At 42.6% G+C, this 20543-nt stretch overlaps 1 protein-coding gene across 6 annotated transcripts in view; it reads left to right on the forward strand.

Annotated features, from left to right (window-relative positions):
* Positions 1-616: 616 nt before the first annotated feature.
* atp8a2 (ATPase phospholipid transporting 8A2) overlaps positions 617-20543 on the forward strand; it is a 48535-nt gene continuing 28608 nt past the window's right edge. Inside the window, exons 1-22 of one of the 6 annotated variants that reach the window (XM_070986536.1) lie at positions 617-891; positions 3404-3511; positions 8403-8547; positions 12171-12270; positions 13079-13177; positions 13269-13314; positions 13548-13588; positions 15382-15455; positions 15944-16013; positions 16522-16649; positions 17025-17136; positions 17626-17794; positions 17921-18048; positions 18144-18221; positions 18377-18465; positions 18744-18788; positions 18943-19018; positions 19138-19326; positions 19408-19457; positions 19552-19621; positions 19716-19800; positions 20020-20159. In XM_070986536.1, coding sequence (XP_070842637.1) covers positions 849-891; positions 3404-3511; positions 8403-8547; positions 12171-12270; positions 13079-13177; positions 13269-13314; positions 13548-13588; positions 15382-15455; positions 15944-16013; positions 16522-16649; positions 17025-17136; positions 17626-17794; positions 17921-18048; positions 18144-18221; positions 18377-18465; positions 18744-18788; positions 18943-19018; positions 19138-19326; positions 19408-19457; positions 19552-19621; positions 19716-19800; positions 20020-20159 — 2085 coding nt within the window. In that variant the 5' untranslated portion in view covers positions 617-848. Of the gene's footprint in view, positions 892-3403; positions 3512-4296; positions 4428-7560; positions 7671-8369; positions 8548-12170; positions 12271-13078; positions 13178-13268; positions 13315-13547; positions 13589-15381; positions 15456-15943; positions 16014-16521; positions 16650-17024; positions 17137-17625; positions 17795-17920; positions 18049-18143; positions 18222-18376; positions 18466-18743; positions 18789-18942; positions 19019-19137; positions 19327-19407; positions 19458-19551; positions 19622-19715; positions 19801-20019; positions 20160-20543 lie in introns of those variants that run through there. The other 5 variants (XM_070986535.1, XM_070986539.1, XM_070986537.1 and 2 more) reach the window with 5 other exon arrangements.

Raw genomic sequence — 20543 nt, forward strand, 5'->3', positions numbered from 1 at the left:
ACCGCAAGTTGACATCAAACCTCACAATTAGTTAGACATTTTGGTTGAAATGACTTAAAGAATTAATTGATGACCGAAATATTTGCTGGATACTTTTTTGTTATTTGACTATTTCATTAGTTAACTCATTAACTCATCAAATGTCTCAAATAATACACATTAGAAGAAATTAGATAGTATCAAACTAATTTAAGTGTTGTATAACTGATATACAAATACAGATGTGTGATAGTGAAACAGTGATACTCCTTGATTTTTGATGTATTTCAATACATTAGCCCATTTGTGAAAATAATGTAGTTACACAGTTGATGAAAGTAGAGTTAAATTAGATATACAGGGAACTGTGGCACTTTTCCCTTAGTCTTGTCATATTTCCTGGGCTGTTTAAAATATTAAATGTTCAAAAAAAGTAGGTGGCACCTTGGTGATGTTGCAGTAGTCATATGGTTGTGGACTCTATGGTGACTGAATGTAATTAATATTGACCCCATAAATACATCATATATTTTGCTGTAAAATGAATGATGATTAATGAAGTAATCCTGTACATCAGTATGCCGTCACATTAGTCGTTATTCCAACCTACTTATTTTGAAAGCAGTGACAGGAAGTAACACATTCTTTGTTCCGTCTGCCTTGACGCTGGATGAAGCTGCCCTTCACAACATTACCTCCGCGGTCCAGGCGAGAAATAATGATCCCCGAGCAGCAGCAGCAGCAGCAGCAGCAGCGGCCGCAGCCTGGGCCCGGAGCAGCAATCCTCTGCTCTGTCGGTGAGCCATGAGCATGCCACCGCTCCGGCCTCCTAGTCCAAGCCTCACCAACAGTCTTTCACCACCAGCAAGATGTATTTCAACCGGAGAGCCAAGAAGATACACAGTGAGGGAGGTAAGCTTAAAAAAAAACAAAAAAAAACCCACATCAAATGTTTGCTTGATGTAGGTTCCGCCCGCCGCTTGATTCGTGACATGTCACTGTAAAATCGTGTTCATCTCTGTATAAATAATAGGCCTGTTATTGTGGAGGATATCGCGGCCTGTATATAATCGTGCGTGTATGATGTGTGCCTGGCATAATAACGGGGATCGGTGTTGCCTGGACTGCGGCATGCATATGGGGTGACTCGCTGTGCCGGTGTTTATTCTTCAGCCCTCGCTCGTTTTTTGGCACCGGTTAGGGGTGCAAGGGCAAGCAGACTGCAGGTGCCTGCTTATCAGTCTGTGCCCAAGATGGTATTTTTATTCTGATAAATGTAGTGATCTGTGCTGTGACTGAACATCACGGAAATATAACATTCATTCTTGATAGGAGGAATATTAATCTGTTGTGTGACCTTATCACTGTCAATGGACTGCTCTTTATTTCGCATGGCATCATTAAGGTATTATATAATTTGATTGCAACAGCCCCTTGTATCTAGTGCTCCTGAACTGCATCGTATGGGATATTTTCGTAAGGGTTAATGCGCCTAAATATGACGATTTGTTGATATGCTTTTATTAGTAAATAATGTAAGTCAATTTGTATTTCAAACATCCAACTCAAGCTCCTATAGATCAGTACAAGAACAGCCTATTACCGCGCCGACTTAAAAAACACGTGACCGCCTAAAGAGCCCTCCTTATTCTGAGCCCGTCCGGAAGTGAATCTCTTACCTTAAGTCCCATCTACATCCACAGCCTGTATTCACATCACATAATTTTACACACACACACTCACGTGTTGGAGAGGGATGGCTCAGGCTGTTGCATTCAGGGCCTGTGTCTTCTAGATGCTGTATGAGCCAAGGCTGTTAATTTAAATAAACCACCCATGGGAAACTGTATAGTGGGGGCTATAGTCTCACTTTATTGGGAGAAAATGCGTCAAATTCTCCTCAGAGTTGGAGAGAGGATGTTTCATTGATGTTTAAACACAAGGCTGTGTTGGATGATTTCACATATGACAAACTCACATCGGATTGGATTGTCCTGGAAGAGAGGAGCATGTGTTTGGTTCATCCACTGGCTTTTAGTAGTGACTGGGACATACTGTCAGGCTGCTTTGCTGTTGTGTGTGTGTGTGTGCGCGTGCGTGCGTATGTATGTGTGGCTGCATGCCTCATGCAGCTTCCAGAAATAGAAAGCAGGGCAAATTGTGAGCAGAGATGAGCGCCAACTGGGCCACACTGTCTTTGGGCCAGAGTTTCCCTCAGATATATATTTATTGTTAAAAAAAAAAAAATACACCCCTGAGTCTTTTGACTCTAGGGCAGCACATTTTTGCCAGAAGAAAGGACAAAGGTTTCAAAAGGTTGCAGCTTCCATTTTTGGACAGTATAGTGATAAAAAAAGACTCTATTATGTAATATTGACCTAGCCATACAACAGCGCTTCAGTGATGAGATTCACTCATTTTACTCTTATTTATATCAGAGCAATTAATATGGGACTTTCAGTAACTTTAGTGGAGACCTCTTTGGTTTCGTGTGGGCTAAAAGTTGTATACAAGCGTTCACCACTGCCATTTTTAAAGCACAGGATGGATGTGGAGGGGTACTCCCTATGGGAGTCAGCCGGTATGTACATGTGTTCCCTGCTGGATTCTCCATGCTGCCTTTACTGTAATCTCTTGGAGCTTGACCTTTTGATTCTTTGTTCCAATTAGCGAGCTGCACATCCCTGGTGATGACATCTGCCCCTACCAATCTGTCACATTTACTCACACACTCCAAACACATTCATGCACAGAGTAATGGTTTTATTTGTTTGTATTCAAGAAGACCATAAAAAGTGGATGATACACACTCTGGCCAACATTTGATTGTTGTTGTTTCTGTCAACACCTTTTACACATGAGTACTCACAAACACACAATGGTCTTCTCACATTGGTTGAGAAAGCACATTATACTGTATAGAAAAAGTATTTTAGCATTATGTCACAATATAAAGCTGGAAAAACTACTGAAGATGTATTCAGTTTTTTTGGAGACTGTCTTTGTGTATGGTGTTGTTGTGTCTAGTTAATGTGAGTCATGCAGCTCAGCCAACTGTCAACAACACATCTGTTTTGGGAAGATAATGACTGGTCGTCATGGCTGCCAAGCTCCTGAAGATGCCATTGGGAGATAGAGAGGGGCCTAATAAATTGCAGCATTTGAGGTATTTACATAAGTTGGACACAGGGGGGCACTCCTGGGCAAGCTACATGAAGTCCACTCCTGCGTGCAACTTCTCAGGCCTGCCTCTTTCATATGCAGACATGAATCCTATCTCACTGTTCTTCCAGTGATAGACAAATACAAACACATTTACAGTTCAGTTACTGGCACATGGATTTGTTGTGTGCCGTATGTGTATATTGACTTGTTGTCTTGTGTGTGTTGTTTTCTCCTGCCGCGGCCTCTCTGGTGCCCACAGAGCAGTTAGTGTTGACCACCATTAGGCAGGAGGCTTCTGAACTGCAGGACCCAGGCCAAGGCGCCAGCGCTACCATGCGTGCCTGCCTCACAGACAGGTTTGACAAAAGTGAGTTTGCTCGAATTAGACTGGATGACGCCCCATTTGTGTCCGGAGTCCCAAGGTGCATGCGGCCATGCGCAACGGCTAGGAGCAGGTGTCACCCAAACCCTGGCCCTCAAGAGCTACAATGTCTAGTTACAGTACTTACTAGAGTGTCTGTGGTTCTTGTCTGCAAAGGTTAAGACATGATATTACTGCTGAGGACCCTGAATAATGTGTAGCTCCTTGGGGCCTGGAGTGATGAATGCTGAACAGGAATTAACCCTCTCACTGCATGTGCTTGTAGATAGTGGGGTGACCACTCATTTCAGGCCATGCTGATGAAGACTGATCGATACGCACTGAGGTCTTAAAGCAAAAACTTTGAATATGAATACAAATGCATGCTCTAGAACACAATTCATGCATGTATGGACATGGCATGCCTGAATAGAGCATGCACATGAACACTGCTGCATGCATGTATGACACATAAGTGGGCTGGATTTAGAGAGGGGGCAAGGGGGTAGCTGCATGTTGGGACCTTGCATCTTTTCTGACATTAAAAGATACGGTATATGTATATGTGTGTATGAGAGAGTGTGTCCATAATACAATGTCAATGTGTACATGTGCATATGCATACATTAGTGTAATGTGTGTTTGTGTGCTTGGTGCAGTCTCACCTGTAGGATTATCAGGTTATGGATTAGCAGCAGGTGAAGTTGCAGAGCAGACACAGAGGGGATTATCGTGCTCACTCACTTGGCCCCTAAGAGGCTTTCTTGCCTTGCTTCCTACGGCGTTACAGTGGCAAATGGACCCACTGGGAATGCTTGAGACTAGGTCAATCGGGACCTGCAAATAGGGTCTGAGGGGGTCACCTAGGAGACCAGGACAGCCATGGGACGTAGGGGTCACTCAAGCAGAAGATGCTCTATTGGTAATGCTTTCCTGATCACACAGGATTGTGGGCTGGACAAGGGAATATGGGGGAGGATGTTTTGTGTTTTTTGCGTTTATTTTATTTACGCTATTGAAATAAGTATGGTGGTTGTGTTTTAGTGTTAAAAGTTGAAGAACACTTTGAGAGGGCCTGTGCCCGTTGGAGGATTAAACCCTGAGACTTTACTGTTATGGGGCAATGATTCTAAAAACTCTGTGGCCATGTTTCCAAGAAAGGAAGACAAAACATGCTGGAATAAAATATGCACATTTTATGCAGTACAGTCTGATTTGACATGTAGATTGAGCTACACAAGTGCGTTTGCATCTAAAATGTTTTGACAGTTTTTCAGATGATAAAAATGCGGCAGCAGCCGGAGTATCTGTCCTCGGTGTGGCTTGTGGGGGTGGCAGTGCTTCGACAGCTGGGGATAATTGTAGCTATTCTACTACAACTGCTGTTACAATTAGTAGCTATTTCCTTTCTGGCTCATTTCATCTGTGGGTTGGGTGTTTGGAAGATGGTGCCTCTCTATTAAACCGTATTAATTGAATGTGTAAGCATCTCAAAAGCTATGTTTGTGCCATTTAAAACACAATTCTGGCAGTCGCACTAATTGAAACAGCCGCTGAGGGGGACGTTGTGATAGGGGCTGACATATGACTTGTTTCTTGAGTGAAGGCTGGAGCGCAGCATCAGGGCAGAGTGTCTGGTGAAATATGCTCTAGACATACTGGAAAATGGAGACGACTTATGCAGCCTGTCGCTATCTATTATTCAGTAGCTTAGTCTGCTTTTTAACAGTTAAAGCTTGGTCTCAGGCCAGGGCAGCTTGGACTCAGCCCAAAACACAAGGTCAATACTCCATATTAAGATATTATGAAGCTTGTGATGAGTGACATCTTCTTCAAATGATATGTATGATGGATTTAACTGTACATTGCCCTTGTTCTGCTTACTGGAGCAGCTCATTTTAATTTTATGTGATTGAATTAATAAGCTTCTAATGACACAGGTATTCACGGTAGGAAAATGGCTATTGAACTGCTCTACATAATGAACAGAAGCTTTACTAATTTATGCATAGGGTCGTTTTTAACAATGGGGACACGTCTTGTTTAAGCCTCAGCAACCAAATGGGTAGCCGGTAGTATCTTGCTACCAGGGTATGAGATCCGAGTGTTTGTTGAGGTCTGATCAGTCTAGTCTTACCTGTTTTGGCTGCAGGTTATCAGACCTATGGTACCTGTCCGTCTAGCCTGGGTGTTTCATGTGTAATTGACCTGGCTGTGCTCTGCTGGGGTTTGCTGCTGACTCATCGGAGGTGCATCAGCAATGAGTTACGGAGGTGACTGTGTCTCTACTCCATCAGAGATGAGTAACCGAGGCATTGATCTCCTCAGAAATGATTCAGAGCCGAAGTGGGCTGCTGAGAAAGACATTATTGATCCGCCTGGAAAGGTAGATTCTAGGGGGGTTAAAAAGTGGAGGTAAGGGGTGGTGAGTGGTAAATAGTTCTATAAGAACAAAAATAAGCAACAAGGTATAGAAAAGGTAGATAATTCACAAAGGGAAAAAGAATTGCTTCATGGTGTTAAAATGAAAGATGACCTTGCAGTTACCAATGTGCACTGCCCTTGACTACCTTTAACCTTTTGTAATCCTTCATCATTCCCTTCCAATCGCTCATTATCTTGATTGACCCCTGTGCCATTTGCAGTGTGAAGTACCGAGCCGTGATTGTGACTTATAGCCGTGTTAGGTCCAGAGGTAATAGCCTGAGAGATAGGCCGCTTATTATCATTTTGCTTGGATAGACTTTGACCCTTGCTCTTTCTGCTTCCTTCTGCAGACACTTTATGCGCTGGTATGCTGTATCGCTATACTAAGGTTGGACATTTTAACAATGTTCAACCTCTTAAAATTAGGTCTACGAAGTTCCAGTGACAATGAAGTATACTACAATAAAATACTGAAAGTTTACCTCTAATAACAGCAAAAAACAAACAAATGTCTGCTGTTCAACTAACCCCAGTTGCACTCAAAACATATGCAATCACTGTAGCTGTTTCCTGTAAAACAGACAACTTACTGTAATGTCTCCTTCAATGTAAAGGTGGAAGTCTGATGTGATGATAGTGATAATAGCCCACCCAGTAGATATTGTAAGCCTGACTGGCCTTTTTCCGGGTCATTTTACAATTCTTTGCTTACTTTAGAACAAGCTTAAGTGGAATATAATTGTATTAACCAAATTTTGGTTATTGATGAGGGGAGAGAATTACACATCCATTGTGAGAAAGTAGTGCTGCAGAAAGAGAGTTTCAGGACTACGGAAATTCAATCTGCTGCACCCTGGCGGTGCTTATTCTTTTCTAAATTATTTATGCAATTAGCCTGTTGTTGTTTTCACACACAGGCTCAAACACACACACACACACACACACACACACACACACACACACACACACACACACACACACACACACACACACACACACACACACAATGTACTTATCCCAAGAAATGATACAACTAACTAACAAATAAGAATGACAATAATCCCATAATACATTTTAGAACTGTGTTTAGTGATGCATTTCAGTACATCATACATGAACAACTGAGCACCACAGGTACACTTTAAGGATCTGTGAGAACATAGAATCAGAATAATGAGGCTTAGCAGATAAATGCATTCTAGAGTATTCCATTTTACACGACTGGAGATGTAGTGTGAAACGTAAACTATCTGCGTCTATGCAAGTTAATGAGAAAAATGTGAGGAGCAGAAACCTGTAGTAGGTGAACACTGCTGTTGCTCTGGCATCTCAGTGGAGGGGAAGCGGAATGAAGTGATCTCCTGATGGATGGCTCCTGCTTCAGGGATGTCATTTGACCCATCTGTGCCTGACCACAAGACCTTAAGGCGATATCAGGCTTCTGGCCCTTTAAAAGCGGAGCCCTGGCTTTGCCCCTCCGCGGCACTGAAGGAGCTCCATATGGCTTCCTCTTGTTGTCTGGACCTGCAGCAGTGATCTGCTCAGCATCAGTTTGGAGGGAGGAGAATCGTCCAAATCGCGACCGTTAAAGGCTTCCCGAGGCGGCAGGTGGCCAGATGACACGGCAGTGGAGCTTGGCGGGCCAGTATCTTTCACGAGGGCCGGGAGCTTCCTCTTTACCAAGGCCGGGGGAGGAGAGAGGACGCACGGGCGTGCTGCTGCATCTGTCCTCGCCCAGGTTCGCCGTTGTTGCACCAGCTGAGTAAACTGTGGCGACCCGACCTGTTTGCATTGCTCTCACTTTATAACCATGTTCCTGCAGAAATGCACATATTATCCCGCAATTAGTCGCACTCGAGGATGAAAACCGTCCTGCTCCTGGAGCTCATGCGGGGGTGACTGAGCGGAGATCACGACGCTTTAAAATGGTTGTAGATGACAAAGCCAGGCTGGCAGGGAGGCAGGGAGTCTGCAGAAGAAGCGTGTTGCATCCTCCTCTGTCACTTTTTTCAAAAATAATTTACGCCTGTACTTTAATGACAGCCGCGACGCGCGCCGGGTCTTCTCTGTATTACATATGGACAAGTTGACATGCTGATAAAACAGACAAACCCTGTGTGTTTGTTCGCCATTGTGCATCCCTCAGCACATCCATTATACGCGGGGGTCCCGTGGGCGTCGCGAAACGCGCGTGTATGCATTGACGGTACCTGCATAATAATACTGAAAGACAAGGGGGGCTGTTTATAACGGGAAACGTCATTGAATCGACCCCTCCGGCTTCAGCATACATCAGCATACAGTAGCCTCTAATACTAATTGGTCGTCTTCGCTTTTGAACCGTAAACCACGTCTCCCGTCTATGTCTCTGTCCCCCACTCCCCCCTCCCCTCTCTTTCTATCTCCGTCTCGCTGTCTCTCACTGGCATTCACTCAGCCTCGCCTCTCTCCCATCAATCCAACGGTGCAGGACCTGCTTGCTCGTCCGCCGGTTACCGCAAGGCAGATGATGAGATGTCCGGGACTACTTCCCAGGCGGATCCCGTAGACGCCACGGCGCGGACGGTGCTGCTCAACCGGCCACAGAATACCAAGTTCTGCGACAACCATGTCAGGTAGGTGCTTTTACCGACTGCACGTTTTGCTGTGATGCATGTTGTGTCGCTTGTATGCAGCTTTTTCTGTGGGGTGTTCACTGAAAGTCTATACAGACAGTTTACATCAGCTGATCAACAGAGAAATCAGCGAGCGAGAGTTATGCAGATCAAAACTTCTTTAGCGTTTCAGTTGTTTCTGAGAACTTTCACAGTTTAACAAAACATATCGCCAAGTATTATCACCAGACTTATGAAACCTCTGCTCATCTTATCCGATACTTTTTGTTTATTTTGTGTTTATTCCCAGGATGATAAGCTCACCCTGACTTTATTTACTTTAATTGATTTGTTCCTTTTAGCCTTTTCCAGGGAGGTCAGAGTGCAGGGTCAGTTTCTAGGGATTTGGAGACTTGCTAAGGGACACTCCAGCATTGTGGATATTTACTCACTGGGCTTTTCACCAGTGTTGGGTTGAAGGACGCTAACAGTCTGTTTGTATGGTTTTCTTCCCGGCATGCCGTGCGACAGAGACTTTGGACCACTGAGATTTTTTCTCTCTCTGTTCTTGAAAGTTTTCCTCTTTTAGTTTTGCCTTATATCACAGTGACTTAACATTTTTTGTAGTTCTACTAATACTATACTTTTGCAATTGAAACTCTATTGTCAGAGCTGTTTTAATAACTCACCTATTAAGTGATTATTTGCAACTTTGTAGCAGCCGCTATGGGTGAGGCTGACGTGTCCATCTGAAGTCCACCTGGGAATCTCAGTGGAAAACTGCTTGGTTTAACAACTTAACATGGCCATGTTGCTTAGTCATTACGTCCTTGTGAATATTTAATATTTGATTAAATATTTAAAATTAAAGTAACTACACTTACTTTTGTTTACATAAACTACAGAAAGCACCTTAGCTGTGTCTGTCAGGTCAATGGTGTATGTTGTGTTTATGGTGTTTGAGAAATTGTGAGGGGTCATTGTAGAATGAGTGGCCCTGGATTTCACTTAGCGTAAAAGCCGTCTGACCTGGTTTCTCAGATTTTGGTCAAAGGCTGGAGTTGTGGTTTGTGCAGTCATGGCTTTCTGTGGTCTAAGCAGCTGAAGCAAGAAGAAGACTACTCGGGACCACACGTCATAAGGCTATCATTATTTGACACATTGTGCTGGTGTGTCCCCGCCTGGGCGTGAGAGCAAGTATCAGAGGGGTTTGGGTGGGTTATCGAGGTGCGTTCTCTCTACACAAAGGGTGGGTAAGGGGGCTGTCGAGTTTGGGGACCTCAGAATTGCATCTCTGTATTTTGCAGATGGGGTTCAGCTGGCTTCATCAGACCATGACCTCCAACGGGCACTGGGGTGGTTTAAAGTCTGAAGCAGTTAGGATGAGAATGAGCACCTCCAAATCTGAAGCCATGGTTCTTCTTGCTGCGCTAAGCAAAAGAGTTGAAGTATCTCAGGGTCTTGTTCATGAGCCATGGTAAAATGGAGCATGAGATGGACAGGTGGATTGGTGTGGCATCAGCAGTAATGCAGGTGTTGTGCCAGAGCATTGTTGTCCCACACCTCATTTACTGGCCCAAGCATTGGGTAGAATGTGATCGCACATACAAGCAACCAAAATGAGTGTCCTCTACACTGTGGCTGGGCTCAGATGGGGTGAGGAGCTAAGCTCAGACATCCAGCAGGAGCTCTGTAGAGAGCTCTGTAGAGCAGAGCCACTGCTGTTTTTTGTTCAAAGGGGCCATTGGAGCCTCTGGTTGCCTCCCCTCGGAGATTTTCTGGGTACATCCAACTTATAGGAGACCCCGGGTCTGGACTACCTTGCTTAACCTGCTGCCACTGAGATCTGGTTCTGGATAAGCAGAAGAAAATGGACAGATTGATTGAGTCAGCCAATCACTATTTGAGTTTGATTCAGACAGATGCCAATTTAATTTGTCCCCTGTCTTTACCGTTTTATTATTATTAGTTTTATGTGCAAACTATGCGTGGCGCCAAAGCGAGCACTAGGCTCATGTCCTCATGAGTTAAAGGCCTGTCATTAGTCAGATGACATTCAGTGGTCTGCCATTATTGTGAGGAGATTCAATTTCACTTTGAAAAGAGCCTATTTCAGCTCTACAAATAAGATTAAGGCAGGTGCTGGCTGGCTCATCTGATTGGATCATGTGTGGAGTTCCGCCCCCGCTGTGTGCTGATTGGAGAGTCAAGAGCACTCTGGCTCCAGTGGCATGCCCTTTGATGTCCCTGTGTTCCTGTAACTCTTTAGTTTATGTTTTAAAGGTTCAATAGCCTTATTGATTTTTCAGAAATTAAAGTCTTGTAGCTTTTATCTGCACACTCAACCCACCTCCTCTCCATTCCCCAGGTCCTCCTCTTCCATATTTCATTGCATGCAATTGTTTTTATACAACGTGAGCATTAGTGCTGCTCTCCTGTGCTCAAATACAGCAAAGTAAGCTCTTCTCTTATCCTTGAACATGATCATTTCTTTAACAAATACTTCAACAAATCTACCTGGCTGTGTTCTCCTCTCTGACTTTAGCCCAGTGTGTTCTCTTGGCCTATAATGTATGAAGAACGCTGACCTTTTTTATAAAAAACATGATGAAGCCACACAGCGGTGGGAGAGCATCACCCCTGCAGCTAACAGCTGTTAACACCACCAGCAAGTTGGACATCTATAGTATGAAAAATAACACAGCCAGATGTTTTTGCCTCTTTTTGTTTCTTCTTTCCTGTGTGTGTCTGTGTGTGTGTATCTTTGTGGTGTCTGGTATCACTTGTCTTTGATTAGATTAAGTCAGGTTTATCTGCTGGATCATAGGTGTAGTATCACTAACTCTGTGGTATCCAGAGCATGAGGGTCAAGACATTTTGTGCGTGTGCATGTGTGTGCGTGACAGACTAGCAGCTGTTACTCTGTTTTTGTGTGTATTGTCCAGCTCTTTGTGGTTTTGTATCTCTGTATGTGCGGTAGATGGAAAAAGCGGTTATGTGTTCATCTCCTAGGAGATTCTGAACCATGATTGAGACGTGTGTTTTGCCATTTTGTGCATTCATGCACACAAACATGCACTATCCATTAAACAAAAGCCATTGGAGGTGCTCTTAGTTTCCAATCAGACCACACAGGAAAAAAAAAACAAGTTAGCCAAGCCTTGACTTGGAGGTTGTCTTTTTTTATTTTTAGCCTCTCTAAAAGCTCTTACGGTAGCTCCTTGTTATATCAAGGCTAATCAATACAGTTGTCTGATCAATAGAGTTGATTGGCAGACCGGTGGAAGTGCCAGGGTTTCTTGCCCCTATTTTCAGGGGTGTTGGGGGTAAATTTAGATCATTGGATTTAACACATTGGTCTACTTTTACCGTAGGTGTGATGTGTGTGCAGCCCATAATGGTTTTGCCCTTTCCGAGCGCAATTGAGTGTTTCTAATAGATTTTCAAGTGCCACAACACTGAAACCCAAATGGAGTCTGTTGCTGTACAGCCTCTAAGCTAATACTGTGTCAGGTTAAAAAATCATTAGCACACAATGTATGCATGTGCTCCTCCTTCTTTTGCTAATGCACTGCTTGACTCTGCCTCCATCTGTTTGAATGTAAACAAATTAAAATCTCCTCTCTCCTTGTGTTCTCCCACAGTACAACCAAGTATGGCGTGCTTACCTTCCTGCCCCGATTTCTGTATGAGCAGATCAGGCGGGCTGCCAACGCCTTCTTCCTGTTCATCGCACTCATGCAGGTAAACCCCACACACAAAATAGTAACAGCAGTGGCCTGTTTGTTTGGTTTCAGTTTAACTCTGTGGCCCACACAGGCTTTAGCTGATCCTGAAGAGTCTGTTTTAAAGCCGTCCAGATTCCCACTGGCCCAGCTATTTTTCAAATACTGCATTATTGAGAGTTGTTTTCTAGATGCCAAAAAGTAAGATTTGGTAAATTTCCTCAGACAACCAGAAGGAACCGAATAAAAAGTAAATATGAATCATTAATAGTTTATAAATGGGTCGCATCAAAGGCTTGTTCTCAAATTAATAAATCAGTACATGTTTATCAGATATCGCTAATTTACGCATTTGCACAATTAAATATTATATGTTGCTTTTATTCATCATTTTGCTCACAACAAGTTTATCCCTTTGGCAAATGAATTTTAGTGAAATTAAGAAGCAATGTGATCATAGAAGATGATCAGTAATCCCACACTGTACTTGCCACCTGATTGGTTGGCAATATTTTCTTTCCCAGGGATGGAAAGACGAGAGGGGCACTGTTTTTTATTCTCTCTGCGTGAGCCTCAGGAAAAGTTGCATTGCCTTCCATTATGCACTCATGGCTCTGTCGCCATAAATAAAGCAATCTTTCTCAACCGCTCGCTATCAGTGTCAGTGTCCAAGCTGAACCTGTTACTCTGAATGATGAGCTTAATGCAGTAACAACTAAATATTTATCCGTGCCATTACTGTGATGTTCCATTATGGGTCATTTAAGCTATTCAACAGTCACTGTTAGCAATGATTTCTGAGTGCTGCTTCTCTTGACTTTCATTAGCAAATCCCTGATGTATCACCAACCGGCCGCTACACTACACTGGTCCCACTCATCTTCATCCTCACCGTGGCAGGGATCAAAGAGATCATAGAGGACTATGTGAGTACTTTTTTAACCTGTTAAGTTTATGAGCGACAGACATCATAGGCTTGTCTTGAAGGCTAATGCACCTTTATCTGTGTCTTTACAGAAAAGACACAAAGCAGACAACACAGTAAACAAGAAGAAGACAACAGGTATCGTCTGCGTGTGTGTGTGCTTGTTAATGCCTATCAACTGTCTGTGCGCTTTTCCATGAGTGTGCTTGTGTCTATTTGTGTGGGTTTTGTTTTCCTTTCATGGCTGAGTGAATAGCTGTTGTCTGTCACTCACTATAGTGCAGACCCCAGACAAAAGTTTAGTCGCTATGAATACTGTATGAGTGCTGCTCTATAGGCTGACTGATGGCTGTGTTGTCCTTGTCTCTCAGTTCTGCGGAACGGAGCCTGGCAGACGATCATCTGGAAACAGGTATCGCTATCATCACAGACTTCATCTTTGTTGCTCTTTCACTCGTCACTCCTGTCTTTCTCTCTGCCTCAATCAGTTTTAAATGCAGTTTAGCGTACTTTATCAGCCTGAATGAAGTAAAAAATAATACATTAAGCATCTGAGAAGTGCAAGCTGACACAGATTTCTTTAAAATACAGAGAAAATAGTAATAAGATAACATAACTTAGAATAATGATACAAATGACGTGACAGGATAGTATTATTAGATGTTGCGTATTTTGTTGGATATATTTTTTGAGTAGTTTTGTATAATTGGGGATTAACCAATAAAATGTCTGATTTTATTATATTATGAAGTGGTTACATTCGCCTTAGAGGAGCTCAGTTTCTGTCTCAGTCTCACCTGTTGTGCCGTGATTCCATATTGTCTCGTCTTTAAGTTTCCAGGGTTTTCATGTGGTCTGCTTCTTGTGGCTAGTCTGTAGTCACTCAGTCTGTGTTTGGTCAGGATCTGTCTGCGTCGAATCCGTGACAGTAAAAAGATACTCCAACAATTAGTATTGATGTTTCAGAGCCAGATAATAATTGAATTTGTTGTTTTCGGTCTTGATTTGCACAGTATTCCACATAGATTTTCTCTGAGGAGAAACATCTGAACCAGTGACTCTTTTGACCTGTCTCCTCCAGTGGAATCTCTACCAAAGTAAAGTTACCTCCAAAATAATGAAAACTTGGTTCTCACAGTACAGTGTGTGTTCACTATATGTTCTTACACAACAAAATGCTTAACTGTTCTTGAGATCTGTTTTTCTTCTTGAGTGTACTCATTAACTGAGCTCCAGCTGGGAATAGTCTTGCTCTAGCAGGTCAAATCACATCAAATATGAGTCCTTGTGTGGAACAAAAGCAGTGAGCAGGAATTTAGCCCCATTGTTATTCAGGGTCAGAACAGGTGAAGGGATTTGTTCAGAGCTGCCTTGCTAACTCGGGAATGTTTATGTTAAAGAGGCATGGTGACAGTTCAACTTAAATGGCTTTTTCTTGAGAGGAGAAGCTTTGTTTTAAATTTGTAGTCTCTTCACTCCATATAATTCATCCACATCCCCTTGTGGTTCCTTTGACCAAAGGAAGGTCTCATACTAAAGCTGTGTTTATGCATTGATAATAAACTTTCCCCAGATCACCGCTCATGATATGTGTTGACCTTATCTTCCCTCCTGTGTGCTGGGAAAACAAGTCTGTGCCTTCAGATCTCAGGAGAACAAGCAGCCTGATAGACTGAATGGTTTACACCACACCTGATGTGGCACACTGGCTGTGTTTGAGCTCAGCCGTCTGTCCTGATGATCTACTCCACATACTTTCCCCAACCTCAGATTTTGATGTTACAATATAGTTCTTTCTTTGTAACTGGGTTATTCAGGGAATAACCTTTTCGAAGTCTTAATATTGCCTGGATGGCTGTGGCTTATGCAGCACTATACCACATCTCCTTGAACTGAGTGGAAATATGAAGTCCTCAACTTCTTGCTAGTTTTGTTTGATCTTTTTTCTCTTCTCATTCTCTTTTCTATCTACGTGCTTGTGAACTTTGTGTCTTATCCTGGTCTGCCTCTGTTGCAGTCCAGACAAAACCGTTTAAGATATGCACTGCTGTGCTCACTGTCACTTTATCTCAAGTCTTAACTTGCCTCTTGTTTCCTTTCTCTGTCCTCCTCCCTTACCCCTCCTCTTACCCCACCTCTTACCCCCTACCCTCTGCTGTAACACCGCTCTTTTTCTTTCTTGCACTGCTGTACTCTGGCCACAAGGTGGCAGTAGGAGACATAGTGAAGGTGACCAATGGCCAACATCTTCCAGCTGACATGGTTATTGTGTCTTCCAGGTCAGACAATGTGTTTGTGCGTGTGCGCTTGTGTGGGCACATTAGTGTGTGTTTGTGTGTTTATACATGTGTTCTAATCATTTGTTGAGTGTTGTACTACTTTTTATGGCTGCAACTAATGATTATTTTCATTGTCAGTTAATCTATTGAACAGTCTTTTGATTAAGTGATTAATCATTTAGAAGATCAAATGTAATGATGCAGTCCCACTTTATATTAAAAGAACATAAAGTGTTGTCTTAAAATTGACCAGCAGTCAATTTAAAATTGTACAGAATTATGTGAAGCAAACAAATATTCATATGTCAGAGGATGTTACCAACAAATATTTAATAACAATAATGCTACTAATAATAGTAAATTTTAAACATATAAATTTTTGATTGATTATTCAGTGTTAAAAATTGTCAGTGACTGACTGATTGATTGATAGATTCATCCTTTGAAGCACGACATTGTTTTGATGCAACTCTGCCTCTTCTCCACAGCGAGCCACAGGCCATGTGTTACACTGAGACCTCCAACCTGGATGGAGAAACCAACCTGAAGATCAGACAGGTATGACAAAGCAGCAGTTGTCAGTGGACGGATGGGTTCTGCAAATGGTCAATGAGAAACTTGGTCAGAAGAATTGGCCGTATAAACTCTAGAAAACTAAAATAAAACTGTGTTTAGATATAGTGTTTATACACTTTAATAACTGTGGTGGGTCAGCCATGTTAAGGAGCAGCTGGTCCATCTAGAATGAACATAAAATCAGGCATAGAAAATGAATGAAAAATAAGATGAAGAACAAATGAATAAAAGATGTTGAAAAATGTGGACATCAGCTTTCAGGACTCTATCAAATGAAACCTTACTTCCTCACAATCCTCACATTTCCATCCATGAGGCATCACGTTTCTTGCAGCTCTTGTTCCCTTTTCATCTCATGTTTTTTTCATGTTTGACCTGTTTTATTATATGAACCTCTCTTTTCTGTGATGTACTTAGTCACATTCGTGTTTGGTAAAAGTGCTCCCTCAATAAACTGCCCTTGACTCGACTTGATACATTTTTTTTCCAGGGTCTCTCGCTGACAGCTTGTGCTCAGACCCTGGAGGATCTGATGGCACTGTCTGGTCGTCTGGAGTGCGAAGGCCCCAACAGACACTTGTATGACTTCACTGGCACACTGCGGCTGGAGAACCAGAAGTGAGACACACGCACACGCAGATTTTTCCTGATGATTATTGATTGAAAATAGCAAGTGTACTGTCAGTGCCATATTTTTATTTTGCTAGTAAGTCAGTCGTCTCTAAATAATATTGTGGTGTAAAGCAGCTCTGGTCAATACAGCAGGATAAAAGCACATATAGTAGCTTTCATTGTCATCTCATCTAGCAGAAAAGAGATAAGCTTTAAAAGTCAAACAGGAAAGTGCAGTCATCATAGAAAAAGCATTGGCATTCTTCATGAATTAAGAAGGATTTTATAGAAGAGATCATTCAGGTGACTAAGAAATGCAGGATGCCTTAAATCTGCATTCATTTATCATATTTGAAGCTTTTTACCTCTCTTCTTCTTTAGTCCAGCTCCACTGGGTCCAGACCAGGTGTTGCTGCGAGGCGCTCAGCTCAGAAACACACAGTGGGTTGTGGGAATTGTTGTCTACACTGGCCATGACTCCAAACTGATGCAGGTAAACCCTTATTATGTCTTATTTGAATTCAGCAAACTGTGGATAATGCGTGAAAAATTCTGTCTTCAAAATGCCTAAGAGCAAAGGACTTTTGGAGTTTAATTTGATATTTTTTTTAATAAATAGACTCTCCTGTCCTTGAGAACTTCATAGGAGTAGTTTAGAGATTTTAATTAACTGTGTGACGCATTCATAACTGGGAGCACATCCAAGCCAAGAGGTACTTTTAATCCTCAGTCCCAGTGTTTGCACTGCTGGCAAATTTTTCCGCCAAAAATTATAAGAACATTTTTATAAATAATAAAAAGTTTCATGTTTGTAATTGTGTGTGACAAATTAAATTAGCGAGGCAAATGTGTTAAAAGGTTGCTGCAAATTGACTTTGTTTCCCCAGAGAAAACATTATAACTCTGTGAAACTTCAGCGTCGTCCAACACCGTCTCAATGTGTTTCTCACTTGTTCTATTCATTGACCTCTCCACCTCCCAGAACTCCACCAAGGCACCGCTGAAGCGCTCTAATGTGGAGCGAGTGACCAACATGCAGATCCTGGTCTTGTTTGGCATCCTGCTGGTCATGGCTTTGGTCAGCTCCGTGGGCGCCGCCATCTGGAACAGAGAACACACTGAGGATGCCTGCTGGTACCTGTCCCGGGCCGGTGAGAATACCCACACATACCATGTTTCACAACCTGTAACTTAAGTCTCCTTTACAGTAAGGAATAATTAGTGTTAATGTGCACTTTAAGGGTCAGTAAATAAGTGTATGTTGTGTGTTTGTGCAGGTGACATCTCCACTAACTTTGCTTATAACCTTCTGACGTTCATCATCCTGTACAACAACCTGATCCCCATCAGCCTGCTGGTCACCCTGGAGGTGGTCAAGTTCACACAGGCCCTCTTCATCAACTGGGTAATTGTTTTTATAATACATGATTTTCAAATGTACTTATTTTTAAGTAGTCAAATATTCCTGGTCACTTTGCTTGTCTTTTGTTTTCCCCTCAGGACGTGGAGATGTACTACTCTGAGACAGACACGCCGGCCATGGCTCGAACGTCCAATCTTAATGAAGAACTGGGCCAGGTCCGTTCCTTCCCCCTCCTTCCCTCCCTATCAGTGGCTGTAGGATGGCAGTAGGAATGCCCAAAATTACCATTACATACACACTCAGTCAATATTCGCTTGATAAAATGTACTGTGTTTGCATTCATTGCTCATTATCTGTCCCTCCTTTCCAGGTGAAGTATCTTTTTTCCGACAAGACAGGAACTCTCACCTGTAACGTCATGCACTTTAAGAAGTGTACCATTGCGGGAATCACATATGGGTCAGTCATCTCTTTTTTGGTACTTTCATTCTTGCCTGTTGGCTCAATCTGTAAACCCAAGAACCATACTAAACGAAAATGATCACATTCCACTAAATCCACTTTTGCACTGCATTTCCTTTAACCTCTAATGTTAAACTAATTGTCTTAGACTAACTTGTAGTAAAGAATCAGCTGTTATTAATTCAGTTGATTAGAGTCTTGCATGCTTGATCAAATGAACTCAACTCATTAACCGATTAATTCTTTTTGCAACACAACCTCATTCATCACTGCAGCCACTTCCCTGATCTTGACTGTGATCGTTCAATGGAGGACTTCAGGTTAGTGACCTTCTCATCCGTCTTCCCCTTTCTAACATTCTTCCATTCAAGGCTCTGCATGCTTTGAGTAATTTATGTACTGTACATGTGGACAAAAACACACCTATTTTGGCCTGCAATGCTATTTGATTAATTGCCTCTTCTTCCCTCGCAGCAATCTGCCGTCCAACAGCAATAACTCTACAGAGTTTGATGACCCAGCTCTCATCCAAAACATTGAGAAGAACCATGTAGGTGTCCCTGAAGCTTTTCCCATATTTCTTAATTTGAAGCAAAACTATACTGCCCAAAAATGACAAGAGGATGCTGTTAAAAACCACGTCCAATTTCTTTGTGTGTGTTTATCCAGCCTACATCACCTCAAATCTGTGAGTTCCTGACAATGATGGCAGTGTGCCACACGGTGGTCCCTGAGAGAGAGGAAAACCAGATAATTTACCAGGCCTCTTCGCCAGATGAAGGAGCGCTGGTCAAAGGGGCCAAAGGACTCGGCTTTGTTTTCACTGCAAGAACCCCACATTCGGTCATAATTGAAGCTGTGAGTGTGTATCTCTGTGTTTTACTGCAGTAAGCCGCTTCTTTCCAAAGTTATGACCTGACATTTTGTTGTGTATTTCAGAGGGGAAAGGAGATGAGCTATGAGCTGCTGAATGTGCTGGAGTTTTCCAGGTAATACTCCCATAAATGTTCTTCTCAGTCAGTAAATAACTGTAATACAAGACTGCAGAGTGTTTTGAAACTGAACCCAGTGCTTCCTTTACAGTAACCGCAAACGTATGTCTGTGGTGGTCAGAACCCCCAACCGGAAGCTACGGCTGTACTGCAAAGGAGCTGTATGTTTATCTCATTAGAATTTTAATGCAGCACTATGAATGTCTTTGAACATTATTCATTCAATGCTGAATTTCCTGTTTTGTTGTTTTTCAGGATAATGTAATTTTTGAACGTCTGACTGAGGCGTCCCAGTACAAAGAATTAACCGTTGCTCATCTGGAACAGTTTGCTACTGAGGGTAAGAAAAACAGAGAGAGAGAGGAAACCATATTGAGCTTCTCTCTGTTTACAAGACTTGTTTATTTCACTGGATGTCCATTTATCAATTCCATTCTGTCTGCTTCTCCGCGTTCTGATGGAGGAGCATTGGATCACTGATTCCCCTTTAAAAATGATGATGTATCCCTGCTCTATGGTCACGCTGACTGATCATCTTATCCTCCTCCCATCTGTTCAGGCCTGAGGACTCTGTGTTTCGCATATGTAGACCTGGAGGAAGACGCCTACCAGGAGTGGCTGAAGGAATACAATCGAGTCAGCACTGTGCTCAAAGACCGCGCTCAGAAACTAGAGGAGTGTTATGAACTACTGGAAAAGGTAAACTCAGGTTTATTTTTAATTAAACCTCCTTTTGTAGCATATATGAAATTGGTAGATATTGATAGATTGATATGACATTAAAGCAGAGACCTGTAAGAAGGTCACGATGCATTCTCGCACACACAAACACACACTTCATGTTTGCCAGCAGGTGGCAGAGTGGCTCCATTGAGTCCCACACTTCAATAAACATGGCGCTCTTTCACAGCCCATAAATTGCAATGCATGTCAGATTTCCCTTGGTGTGTGTCTTTTCTTTTAGGGGAATGTAAAATGACGAAATTGCGGAAACCTTGTACTAGTTGGCCAGAAAGGTAGCAGGGAATGGGGGGAAAAGTCAACAAAATACTACAGAGATTTCCGTTGTGAGGATATCCACAA

This window comes from Chaetodon trifascialis, chromosome 18 (genome assembly GCF_039877785.1).
Source record: "Chaetodon trifascialis isolate fChaTrf1 chromosome 18, fChaTrf1.hap1, whole genome shotgun sequence".
Taxonomy (NCBI): domain Eukaryota; kingdom Metazoa; phylum Chordata; class Actinopteri; order Chaetodontiformes; family Chaetodontidae; genus Chaetodon; species Chaetodon trifascialis.